This window comes from Eriocheir sinensis, chromosome 58 (assembly GCF_024679095.1).
Source record: "Eriocheir sinensis breed Jianghai 21 chromosome 58, ASM2467909v1, whole genome shotgun sequence".
Lineage (NCBI taxonomy): Eukaryota > Metazoa > Arthropoda > Malacostraca > Decapoda > Varunidae > Eriocheir > Eriocheir sinensis.
The window spans coordinates 2693507-2706306 of NC_066566.1; the positions used below are offsets into that span (position 1 = coordinate 2693507).

General features: G+C 48.6%; 1 protein-coding gene across 1 annotated transcript in view; it reads left to right on the forward strand.

The window, feature by feature from the left end:
- The window catches only part of LOC126985037 (netrin-1-like), a 40922-nt gene extending 29701 nt beyond the window's left edge, over positions 1-11221 (forward strand). The window contains exons 4-6 of the mRNA XM_050839287.1: positions 7406-7486; positions 8315-8489; positions 8715-11221. Of these exons, the coding sequence (XP_050695244.1) occupies positions 7406-7486; positions 8315-8489; positions 8715-8871 (413 nt within the window). The 3' untranslated portion in view covers positions 8872-11221. The remainder of the gene's footprint in view (positions 1-7405; positions 7487-8314; positions 8490-8714) is intronic.
- Positions 11222-12800: the final 1579 nt, after the last annotated feature.

The window sequence follows — 12800 nt, forward strand, 5'->3', positions numbered from 1 at the left end:
TCTTCTTATTTTTCATTGTATAACCTTTTTCCTTCTTTCCTTTCCCTTTTCTTTTCCTTTTTACTCAAGTTATTCATTATTTATTCTTATGCTGTCTGTTTTTCTCCTTCCTCCCCATTCTTTTTCCCTTCTCCTGGTTCCCTCTTGTCTATTATGTCACCGTTAAATATTTCTATCCTTTCCTTTTTCTTTATTCTTATTCTTATCCATTATGTGTCGCCTGCTTTTGTTCTTCCTTTCCTTCTCTTTTTCTTCCCTTCCTTTTCTCTTCCTCTCTTCTCCTCTCTCCTTCCTTAAGACACCTTTCTCCTTCCTTCTCCTTCATGTTTAGTATCTCTGTGCAATCCCTGAACACACTTTCGTCCCCTCCCTAATCTTCCTTATGTCAACTCTCGTTCCTTCCTTTTCCTTCCTTCCTTCCTTCCTTGCTATAATTCCTTCCCCTTCTGTCTCTCTCCGGCATATGACCACAGATGTTGCGCCGACTAAACGAAACTTTCCAACTTTTCCTTCCTTCCTTCCTTCCTTCCTTCCTTTACATCCCTCCTTACAGTTGCTCCTTCCTAATCATCCCTTGTGCTCCTTTCCCCTTCCTCCCTTCCTTCCTTCTTATTCCTTCTTCCTTCCTTCTTCATCCTTTTATATACGTTTTTCATCCCACCTTTCTCCTTTATTTCCTTCCTCCTCCCGACCCCTTCTATCTCCTCCTTCTCCTTATCCCTACTTCACTTTCACCTTCAACCTTCCTTCCTTCCTTCTTTCCTCACTGTCCTTCTCTTATCCGCTCCCCACCGCCACCCTCCGTCCTGTCCTGTCCTATCCTGTCTTGTCCTGTCCGTTTTATTTTATTTTTTTTATCTCCTTTCCTCTTCTTTTCCTCCCCAAGCCTTCGTATGCATCTTCCCCTACTCATTTTTTTTTTCGTATACTCTTTACCTTTAATTTTCCTTCCTCTTAGCCTTCTTCCCCTCTTTCCTCTTCCTTACTCACCTTCCATCTTCCTTCTTTTCCTCCGTACCCTTCACCTTTCTTCCTCTTTCCTCTCCTTTTCCTGACTTACCTCTCACCTTTCTTCCTCCCTTTCCTCTCCTTTTCCTTACTTATCTTGACCTTCCTTCCCTTCTCCTCCTCCTCTCATCCGCTCCCCGCCACCACCACCGCCGTCGTCTCAGTCCTGTCCAGTCTGCAGGCCGTTAAGCCGTGAGCCATTTACCTCCACCGCCGTAACACAGCATTAGGAGGGCGCCGCGTCCCTCATAAAAAGCCGGAGTTGACCCGTTGAGATGAGCCCCCGGGAGGAAGGGACACGGGGGAGAGGGAGAAAGGGGGAGAGAGGGGGGGGAGGGGATGAGGATGTAAAGGAGTTAGATGCAAGGTAAAGGAAGAATAATGGAATGGAGAGGGGTGGAGGGGGGGGGGGGTAATGTGTGTGTGTGTGTGTGTGTGTGTGTGTGTGTCAGAGAATGAGCAGAAAGAAAAAGGGAAAAAAACGCAAAGATGAAAAGTAAGGAAGGAAAAAAACAGGAAAAAAGATCAAGACGAGGCTCAAGAATCAATATCAGGAAGAAAGAAAAATCAGCATAAAATAATAGAAAAAAAAAAAACGAAACTGAGCATAGAACAATATATATCTATGCCATGTGAAGGAAACATTACACAGCATTATAGTGAAGGTCCCGGAACACTGTTAAGACTAATGGGCTGCTACGTTAGTCCCTGAATATTAAATCAATCTCGGCAGCTTCACGCCATGACCGACCCATCACCCAACTGTGCCTCGGGGGATGGTGTCTATTACAGGGGAGGAGGAGATGGGGGAGAGAGGAGTGGAGGATTGGACAAGGGTTTAGAGTGAAGGGTGAAGGGAAGGAAGGGAGAAAGGGAGAGAAGGGGGGAGTTCTTAGAGTAACAAATCTGAAAGGAGGAGAGTTAGAAATGAGTGATGAAACTGAGGAGAAAAGTAGAAAGCAATAGAAGAGGAGAGAAAAGGGCGAAGGGAAGGAAGGAAGGGAGAAAGGGAGGGAATGGGGAAGTTTTTAGAGTAACAGATCTGAAAGGAGGAGAGGTAGAAATGAGTGACGAAAATGAGGAGAAAAGTAGAAAGCAATAGAAGAGGAGAGAAAAGGGCGAAGGGAAGGAAGGAAGGGAGAAAGGGAGGGAATGGGGAAGTTTTTAGAGTAACAGATCTGAAAGGAGGAGAGGTAGAAATGAATGACGAAAATGAGGAGAAAAGTAGAAAGCAATAGAAGAGGAGAGAAAAGGGCGAAGGGAAGGAAGGAAGGAAGAAAGGGAGGAATGGGGGCGGCTTAGACTAACAGATCTGAAAGGAGGAGAGGTAGAAATGAATGACGAAAATGAGGAGAAAAGTAGAAAGCAATAGAGAGGAAAGAAAAGGGCGAAGGGAAGAATGGAAAGAAGGAAGGGGAGGGGGCCGTTTTCAGAAATAGAGAGTTAAAGGTGGCAGAGTAAGGTATAAGGAAGGGAAGGAAGAGAGAGGGCTAGATGGAAAGGGGTCGTTCTTAGTGTAGCAGATCTGAGAGGAATGCTTTTGTGTGGCGTTTCTTTAGGGCGGGCGCTGCGTCGCCGCCCTGCCGCCCTTTGTCGTGCCCGCCGCGCCGCCCAGGCCCGTGTTTACTACAGCGCCGCTTGGCCACGCCCCCCGCGCTGAGCACCTCCCGAAGGCACACACACACACACACACACACACACACACACACACACACATCCGGGTTCTCATTTGCCTGTTTCTTTTGTTTATTTTAAGAATAGGAAAATGATCCCCTATATTAATAACTACGCGTTTAGTAATATAAGTTCAGCAGATGTGTGTGTGTGTGTTTGTGTGTGTGTGTGTGTGTGTGTGTTCCAGGCAGGCGGTGCGGCAGGGTTGTGTTGGGCGATCCGTGCCGGCCACTGTTTTTGTTCCGGGCCGTGTTTGTGTGGCGCGCCGAGTGTTTGAGTCTCGTGCTGGAATGCTGCCTGTTTCCACCTATTTGTAGATCCCAGGGAGGCCGGCGGGTGCGTGGGTGTGGGTGGGTGGGAGGGGATGGGTGTGGGTGTGGGTGGGTGGAGATGGATGTGGGTGTGGATGGATGGGTGGGTGGATGGGTTGAGGGGTCCGTGTGCGTGGTTTTGTGTGTGTGTGTGTGTGTGCCAGATGATGTGACTACGAAGATTTGTTTCCTTTTTTTTAACAACTAAGGAAGATAAACGAGCTACCCAAAAGGAAATAGTTAGATAGAAGAAAGCAATATACACCCCCGCTATACTTAATAAAATGCTAGAAAGGAAGAGAAAGAAATGTGGATGTATTTGTGTGTGTGTGGGGGGGGAGGCGTAGGAAGTATTGGTGGCGAAATTTATCTACACTATCATGAGTCTGAAACTTAACCATACTATCATGAGTCTGAAATCTAATCTATACTACCATGAGTGTGTGTGTGTGTGTGTGTATGTGTGGGGGGGAGGGGGGAAGAAAAAGCCGTAGAAAGTATAGATGGCGCAACTTAATCTACACTATCATGACACAGACAAAACAACCGCCAACTCAAGACAAACGGAGCAAACCCACTCACCCTAAACGCTAAATTAACAAAAAGAAAAAGAAAGTAATGTAATCAGTGACGGAGAAAGCCACAAATTAATCACCGCGCGTGCTCACAACACCGACCTTTTTAGAGCGACTCAATGAGCTTATTAGGAACCTGTTGTAGACACGGTCAGGGCAGGGCATGTAAGGGTAGGGTAAGGCAGGGCAGGGCAGGGTAAGGTAAGGTAGGGTAGTGCAGGGCAAGGTAAGGTAGGGTAGGGTAGGGTATGGTATTATCTAGCGCCCTGCCCTTCCCTCCCCTTCCGTCGTTGCCCTCCAGCCAGCCTGCCCCGGTAAGGAAGTGAGATAATCTACGTCAGTGGCGCCCATAACTCAGCGTGACACACCTGAGCTCACCTGCCCAGACGAGGGGACGCCGGCACGATTTACGAGGCACCCGGCGAAAGTAAGTGAATAGAAGGTGGGAAAGAGTGACCATAAAGGAGTAGAGGGGAGACTGAGGAGGAGGGAAGGAAGAAGGAGAAAAGGAAGGAATCGCATGGGTATAATAGTAGGCATACCAAAAAGCGAGGAAATATTAAAGAAGAGAGCGAAGCAGAGAGAGGAAAGAGGAATAGAAGAAGTAGAAGGAAAATGATGAGGAGGAAGAGATGGAGGAGAAGAACATTGGTGTGAAAGTAAGATAATATAATGTACGAAAATGATGTAGGTATATAGAAGGAACAGAAAGAATTTAAAGAAGTGACGATATAGGAGGAACACAGAAGGGCTGGAGGACGGAAGAGGAAGTAGAAAAACAGAAGTGTGTGTGTGTGTGTGTGTGTGTGTGTGTGTGTTGATCATTTACTTACACAAAGACTAAAACACCTCCTCCTCCTTTCAAATAGTGACGAAAGGATTGTTAAAATGCCCTACATACACCCCTCCCTCCCCCCATCCCCCGCCCCGCCCCGCGTCAGGTGTGGGTGAGCCCCTCTACTCTAGCCGCGCCCCGCCGCCCCAGACACGTCCCCGCCGCCACCCGGAGCCCCGCGTCCTTTCACCCACCCACGTCTTGCATAGGGAGAGTGGAAGCTAAGGCGGGGAGGGGGGGGGGATTGAAGGGGAGCAGGGGAGAGGGGGAGGGAAGTGTTATTTTGGCTTATTGAATGATCTCTTTCTCTTTTGTTCCATTGTTCACTTGCTCACTCATTCACCCATTCACTTACTCACTCACTCACTCACTCACTCACTCACCCACATCTCTCTAATCATTCGTTTACACCCAAGCAGTGTCTATCTTTCACTCACTCAATCACTCACCCATGCACTCACTCATAATCGTTCACTCACCATTTTTTCACTCACACACGGTCGAACATAAACACTCACTCACTCGCCCACTCACTCACCCATGCACTCACTCATAATCGTTCACTCACCATTTTTTCACTCACACACGGTCGAACATAAACACTCATTCACTTGCCCACTCACTCACCCATGCACTCACTCATAATCGTCCACTCACCATTTTTTCCACTCACTCACGCAGTCGAACATATATGCACTCACTCTCTCGCTCACGCACTCACCCATGCACTCACTCATTTACACTCATAATCGTTCACTCACTCATTTTTTCACGCATACTCACGCAGTCGAACATATGCATTCACTTACTCGCTCACTCACGCCCACTCACTCACATCCAGCCATCCAGTCCCTCAGCGCTGTCGGACAATGTAGATTAAGTAAAATAGGACAGTGACCCATGAAATGCCAATAAAACATGACTTCTTGTTATATTCCCATTTTCCTTCTCTTCCTTCACCTTCTTTCACCTCCTCGCTTCTTTTTCAATATAGTTTTCTTTTTTTTTCTTTTTTTTCTCTTTTCGTCGCCTAAATGAAACTGTCTCTGCGTCACCCGGTATGTTTTTTTTATCAAGTTTTTTTTGTTTGTTTGTTTGTTTGTTTGTTTGTTTGTTTGTTCTTACGTTCATTAGTCGCATAAGTCCCTCACTCGCCTCTTTTTTTTTCGTAAACTTTTTTTTCTTTTTGCCTCGTCTCACTTTCCTTTCATAAGTGATTTTCTCTTTTTTTTCGTCTTTATAATTGCTCTTTACTTTTTTTTTTAGTCGACGCTTTCTTTCTTCGTCGTAACGGCTTTCTTTTCTTCCATAAACGATTCGCTTTTGTTTCCTTTTGTCTTCCTTGTATGTAAGAATTAATTGCCCCTTTATTTGTATTGCTCTATTCTTCGTCTCAGCGTGCCGCCTTCTTTTTTTCTATCTCACTCTTGCTCTCTCCATATCTATCTATCTACCTACCTATCTATTTACCTCTCTGCCTCCCGCCCTCTCCCGTCCCCATACCGCCAGGATCTTTGCTCTCCTTACATACGGCGTGAAGGTTCTCTCCCGCCCTTCTTTGCCCCTTCCCCTCCTGTTCCTTCCCTTCTGAACGTATTAAAAACCTCCCGCTACGCCTGGACTTGATCACTATCTATGCCGACGTTGAAATTTCCGGTTATCAACGTCAGTTCTCCGCCGTTCCTGTCTCTCATTACCCTTCGTGGTCTTCTGAAAATAAGATGAATAGTAAATAGATGAATATACTTGTCATGCAATATACGAATTCCATTATTTCCTCCTTATCGTCTATCAGTCGTCAGTATCTTTTGTCTTTCTATTTAACACAATCACGAGGCTTTATCTGTGCGCCGCTTTGGAAGTCTGTCCCGTCCGTCCCCTTCCCTCTCTCCCTCCCTCGAAAAGTCATGAAGGTCTACGGGAAGCGCCCACCACCTCTCGCTGCACCTCACACCTCTGTCTGTGTCTCTCGGTAACCCTCTCTAAGGCGCGATACGATGCTTCACTTTGTATTATCTTCCTTTTTCGCTCGCTCATAACATCTTCATATCGTTTGTAGTGCTATATGATGCCCTCTAAGGCTATCTGATGCTTTAAATTTGGTTTCTGTCTTTTCGCGCGCTATCCTCCTCTTCCTTCGCCTTCCCTCCTAGTCTTCATCCCTATCGTTAATTTCCTTTTTCTCTCGGATACCTTCAAGAGAACCAAATGCCTAAGGGAGAGGAGGCAGAAGGTATGATAGAGCACTTGAGCCTGACTGTTATCGTAGACATTCGCTGAGGGATAAATCAACTTCCTGAGATTACTTGAGTCACCCAGATTTTCCCGCACTAACCAAACATACATAAACACAACTTACATTAACATACATTAACACATCCTAGCTTGTGCTTTGGGATCGTTTTCGTTGTGTATTTAAAGGCATACTAAACAATACAATATCTCAGCATACTTTCTACGTAGATACCAGTATATATTTATGCATTATTGATTTAGTTTTCTTTTGTGGATTTAAGGCCAGACTAAACCATACGAGATCTCAGCAGCTTATTTTTATTTTTTCAGAGACCATTCTATGTCGGCACCATTGGTTTAGTTTTCTTTGTGAGTTTAAGGGCGGACTAATCTACACAGCATCTCAGCATCCTTTCTAGAGACCATGCTGTAGAGGCATTATTGACAGCTGGAATGGAGTTTGATTTAGTTTATTTTCTCTCTAAAGCTAAGAACGAAGAGTGAGTCGAGAATGCTCAAGCCTTAATCAGTTCACTACAACAGCATTGGCGGAGTTTTGGTTCGTTTTTCTCATGTCTAAACTTAAGAACAAATCACCAAACAGCGGAAATTGACCTCTCTTTTGGCCGGGCATAACTTTTGTCTGTAGGAACAGCGATTAGCGGGCTTTTTTTTTATTTTTTACACCTTTGTTTGTTGCCTTTGAGCTGTTTCTTTAGCTGTAAAAAAAAGAGTTAAGACTTTTCTAACGCTCCCTCTCCTTGCAGGCTACGCGCAGCACACCTGTGGGAAATGCAAAGTCACCAAGCGCCGCCTGAAGCTTAGGAAATACTGCCGCCGCGACTACGGTAAGTGTCGGGGACGGAGCAGCGGCGCCCTACCCTGCCCACTCCTGAAGGCGGACTGGGAGTGGTGACGAGTGATGGGATGCTTTATCATAGGCTTTCATATCAATACTGGGCTGAGTCTAAGGGCCACATTCTTAAACATATCGGCTCCCAAGCACACATATTTGACGCGGTTTTCGTGGGGGTTTTGGGCATTTCCAGGGGTAGTTTCATGACCTTGGTGGTAGTTTGAGCCATAGATACACTCATGAGGACCCGCTTGATCTCCTTTCCGGCCTTTGAAAATAGTTGTTGTGAGAGGTTGTAGCAGCCAATCTGTAGCACCCACCTTTTTTTTTTTTTTTTCATGGTGGGTGCTACAAGGTGGAGGCGTCTAGGAATACCAGCACAGAGCTTAAAGGGGTTATGTTATGCTTCAATTTGTATTTTCTTCCTTTTTCGCTCTTTCATAACATTTGCATATCGTTTGTAGTGATATATGATGCCCTCTAAGGCTGTCTGATGCTTTTGTTTGTGGTTTCTGTCGCTTCGGGCACTATCCTCCTCTTCCGTCGCCTTTAGGGTTTAATATGTGTATGTGTATGTATTTTTCTTCAGTTCCTTCTATTGTTCCTACTGCCGTAATAAGAATAAACGATAAACAGATAAATAGCCTTGAGATATGCACTATACAACTTCCCTCCGTTCCAGCCTATCAATCGTCAGTATCATTGTTTTGCCATTTATTCTTAACACAATATCAAGAAGTTTCATCTGTGCGTCTGCTCGTCTGTTTATATTAATGTCCGTCTGTCTGTCTGTCTGTCTTACGTGTGCCTGTGTCCGCAGCCCTGGTGGCCCGCGTCATCAACAAGGAGGTGCTCGGTGACTACACGCGCTTCGACATCCAGGTGACGGACGTGTTCAAGAGGACTCGCGCGGACAGGGTGCGGCGCGGCGGGGACCAACTCTGGGTCAAGAACAGTGACCTGACTTGCAGGTGTCCGGAAATTAAGATGGGCGGGTGAGTCTGGCAGGAAATCAAGGACAAACAATTATATCATAGTGTCTTATCATCAGAGTTAGTATATTTTAATCCTTCCCCCCCCCCCCCCCTATCTTTTTCCGTTAGTGTCAGGCGGCAGACTATGTGGCAGGATCATTTTATGTACAGACATGAATTTTGTAGTGAACTTCTCGTCCGTCCTGTCTGAAGCGTTTGTGTTGCTGACGTTTGTCCCCATTTCAGGGACTACCTCATCCTGGGCCGGAAGGAGCGCAAGCAGCGGCCGGGCCTCGTCATCAACCGGCACTCGGTGGTCATCCGCTGGCGCCAGAACAAACAGATGCGCATGCGTCGCTTCCTCAAAAAGGCGTCCAAGAAGTGTCGGCCGTCGCGGTACTGAGGCCCCTCCCGCCCCGCCCCGCCACACCTACCCCGGACGCGGCTCCAGGCTACTGATCCTCCTCCTAAGGAAGAGGACAACGGGAAGTGTGTCGTCGCATCGTACTGTATTATGCAACAACCTCCACCGCGGGAGAGTTCACAGGTGTGACCAAGGACCTGGGCGGTGCCACTGTGCGGCGAGGCGGCGAGCTGAGTCCGGGGAGGCGAAGCAGGACTCGCCGCGCAGTGCTGGCGTCCCGCCGGCCGGGGACTCGCCGTGTGGACTGTGACAGAGTGTGTAAATCGGAGTGGTGGAGTCTGAATCTTAGTAATAAGGTGGGCTGTGCAGCGTATCACTCACTCAGCTTGGCAGGTAGTGTAGAACAGCGGTGTGCTGTCCACCAGATAACTGCGTTGTATCAATGTTCACAATGTCAGACTAATAATTCGTTCGAGCTCTCGATGGCATGTACGCCATTACCATTATATTGCTTGATGCTCTCTTATAGTGTACGTTTTCAACTGTACATAAAAAATCACGTTTATGTGTGTTCATAATAGGAATCATGTTCATATTAACGGAAAATAATATCCTTCTAGATATACTCAAGTCAACAGGCCGCGAAGCAGGAGATGTCTGTCTGAAGCAAACACTGAAGCACATAAGTTAGCATTTGAATCTCTTTCGTATACATACTCAAGGAGGGCCGCCAGACCCGCGGGTGGCTGCTCGCGGCCTGTTGGGCTACAGCTTGGCGGGAGTCTTCGTGCCCGTCGCACAAGTTCCTAATTTGACTAGAGCCGTTCGCGAACGTGAATGGATGAAGTTTGATCACCTTGCCTCTCATCCAGCTGGTGTTCCCGAGCGGCGGCACCACCACCCAGTGTTCTGTCGAGGCTCTGGACGCGGGGCTTGAGGATTGACCTCGGCCCCTCACAAGGTTTTTCGGAACAGATCCTGCGTCGTCATTGGGTTTTCGTAGTCAATCAGCAACTGTCCATTTTCCAAATCATCTAGTGAGCAGCCCTTGAGTAGTGATGTCCAGGACTGGAACAGAGCACCGTAGACCGTTGGCGTAGTGCTGTACATGTTGGCGACTGTGTGGGTACTTAACGCACACCTCCTCCTAGATTACGATGCGGTCCTCGGGCTGAAGCGACGCTCCAGGCACCTCACTGTCTCGGACCAGTGCCACCGGCGGGGTGCTGAGCCCCGCGGGGCATGTCTAGCCCCAGGGTCCCTATTCCCTGCCAGGGGTGTGCCTCGTGCCAGCACCGAGCCGTGTTCTTTTCTCTTTACCCGCCTTCCGTCACCGCCGCTTCATGAAGGAGAACGAATATGCTCCTGTACGTGTCTGCCGCCCCCGTCCTCGGCGGGGCAGCAGTTGCTCGGCTCACGGAGGCAGGAAACAAGGAGAGATGTAATAATGTTGTAGGTGACACTTGAGAACTGTTAGTCAAGTTCTTCAGCAGAGTACTATCTACAGATAAGGGTAGTGAGCTATGAGGAGTAATTGATATCTCAGAGCCGTGACCCCGACGGTGTTGGCGGCGTCGTGCAGGCCGGCCCGGCGCCCCCCTCCGGCCCCCTCCCAGGGACGGCCGCCTCACCCAGCAGCCAACTGTCAGCCGCGCCACGCGTGGAACACTCGGGCGGTCTTTACTGATCACTGACACTTTTCTCAAAGCTTTGCAGCTGTACTGGTAGTGGTAACACCCGTAACATCCCTGTGTTGAATTAACTTAATAATATATGTATATATTTTTCGTGGTTCAAATTAATACGTAGAACAAGTTTCAGGCAGCAATTAGTGCTGGACTGTGCCGCGAGGACTCTCGAGATTACCATTTTCTCTCTCTCTCTCTCTCTCTCTCTCTCTCTCTCTCTCTCTCTCTCTCTCTCTCTCTCTCTCTCTCTCTCTCTCTCTCTCTCTCTCACACACACACACACACACACACACACACACACACACACACCAGGGGGGGGACAAGAGCTACACGCTATGCACGTCTGGGTTGTCCTTTCCGAAGGTTTGCTTGGTTTGCAGAGGTGATGTTGAGTCACTCTGAGGATCCCGCGGGACTCGTCAAGGGTAGTGTTCACATTAGTAAGAACTCACCACTGTGTGTGTCCCAGCCTGTCGCCGCCGCCGCCGCCACACGAGCCCTGGGAGTGTCTGTTTGTTGTCACAGGTGGCGAGAAGCCTTCCTTCCGTCCCATGATTTCCCCCTCGTTAAAAACAAATCATAATCAAAGAAAATCAAAATATCATTCTCACGGGTGTGCAGCAAGCCGGGCCTGCGATGCGCGCCAGCAACAGTGCAGCGAGTTGCTGCAGCAGCAGCGGGTCGCGAGGCCGCCGCGGTGCCCGCCACAGCCGGGTAGTTTTGTTGTCTTGTCTAGCTGAGTAACAAAAATGGATTCTCGCTCTCTGTTACAAAATGAAATTTTAAAATTAACTTGATATATATATATATATATATATATATATATATATATATATATATATATATATATATATATATATATATATATATATATATATAAAAGACACAAAGCTGCCCTTGGCCGCTGCGCGGGTGGCGGCGCCGGTCACGGCCCAGACTCGCCCTCGTTGGGGTTGGGAGTAAATATTACCTCATAATGTTAATCAAACACGTGGTGTGTCGAGGCTCTGGCACACCGGCTGACAGCAATGACAGGCTTCAGCACACAGTGTTTACAGCAGGCAGCAGCAGACCATTGGATGTCAGCAGTGGCGGCGGCCTGACCAGGGTGGCAGGGAGCGCTGGCGCCCTCGCCCCCAGCTTGGAGGTGAGGCAGGGGGAGCGGGGCGGGGCGGGCTGGGGAGGCGATCCCCTGGCTCCCCTGCAAGACGTGTATCTTGAAGTTTAGTCCGCGGGACGCACATCTTTATTTTTGTCATTGTACAGTTTATTTTTACTACCGATGTATATTTGCATAATTCTCTATGTGTAAAAATTTCTTCGTCCTTTGGTTTTATGTTGTGCCAAACGAGTTTCCGTAGTGGAGGTGAGGAGCAGCAGCCCTCTGTGCAGGGCGATGCTGCGTGCCGCCCCGCCGCCCGACCGGCCAGCCCCGTCGGCCGCGGCCGCGTGGCTGTGGCTCCGGGGCGGCCGCGGCGTGGGGCGGCGGGGGTGTTTAGGGTCTGAAAACAGGAATGTGCATTGGATTATTTGTGTTGTGACACTCACGGCAGCATCAAAAGAGACTTCTGTCGCACATTAATTACTGCATAATTTACCATTGCTTATCACCACAGCAGCCAGTAACATGCGCCTGGACTGAGGGCGCCTTGCTGGCCACCCTCGGCCTCGCCCACTGAATGTGACTGACGCGTGAGGTGACGACTGGCGCACCTCGGTGTTGAGGCTACACCCGCGAGGCGGCCCGGCTGTCGGCGCCCCCACACACTGCCGGGCCGGCGCACGCTCTTATTTATATCAGTATGATTAGTTTTGGATAGCTTTAAATATAAGGAGGCACCGTTTTGTAGCTGCCGAAGGCCCGGGGAAGTTGTGTGAGCGGGCTGCCGCCGCGCCGCGCCGCGCGGGACCTTCCTTCATATCAGCGGGAGGGCGGCGCCCCCGCCCGGCCACCCCTCGCCCCGCGCTGCCCGGAAACTTGCTCTGTGCGTGTCACTGAACGGCACACGGATGGCAAGATGAGGTCATCGCTTCCTCGTGTCCAGATATAAGGAAAGTGTGAAGGAGTGTGTGGGTGGAGGGGCCGCCCGGGGTGGGCGCCGACCCCCGCCTCCAGTCATGTTTCCCGTGTCTTTTCGGCGCTCTGTACATACTCGCTGACCTCTATTTCTCTTTTATATCTACATGTGCCACGTGTACCACAGATGATTCGTTATATTAAATAAATGTATTCGTATTAGAAAGAGGAGTTTCATTTATGAAAAGGTAAGTAAAGGTGAA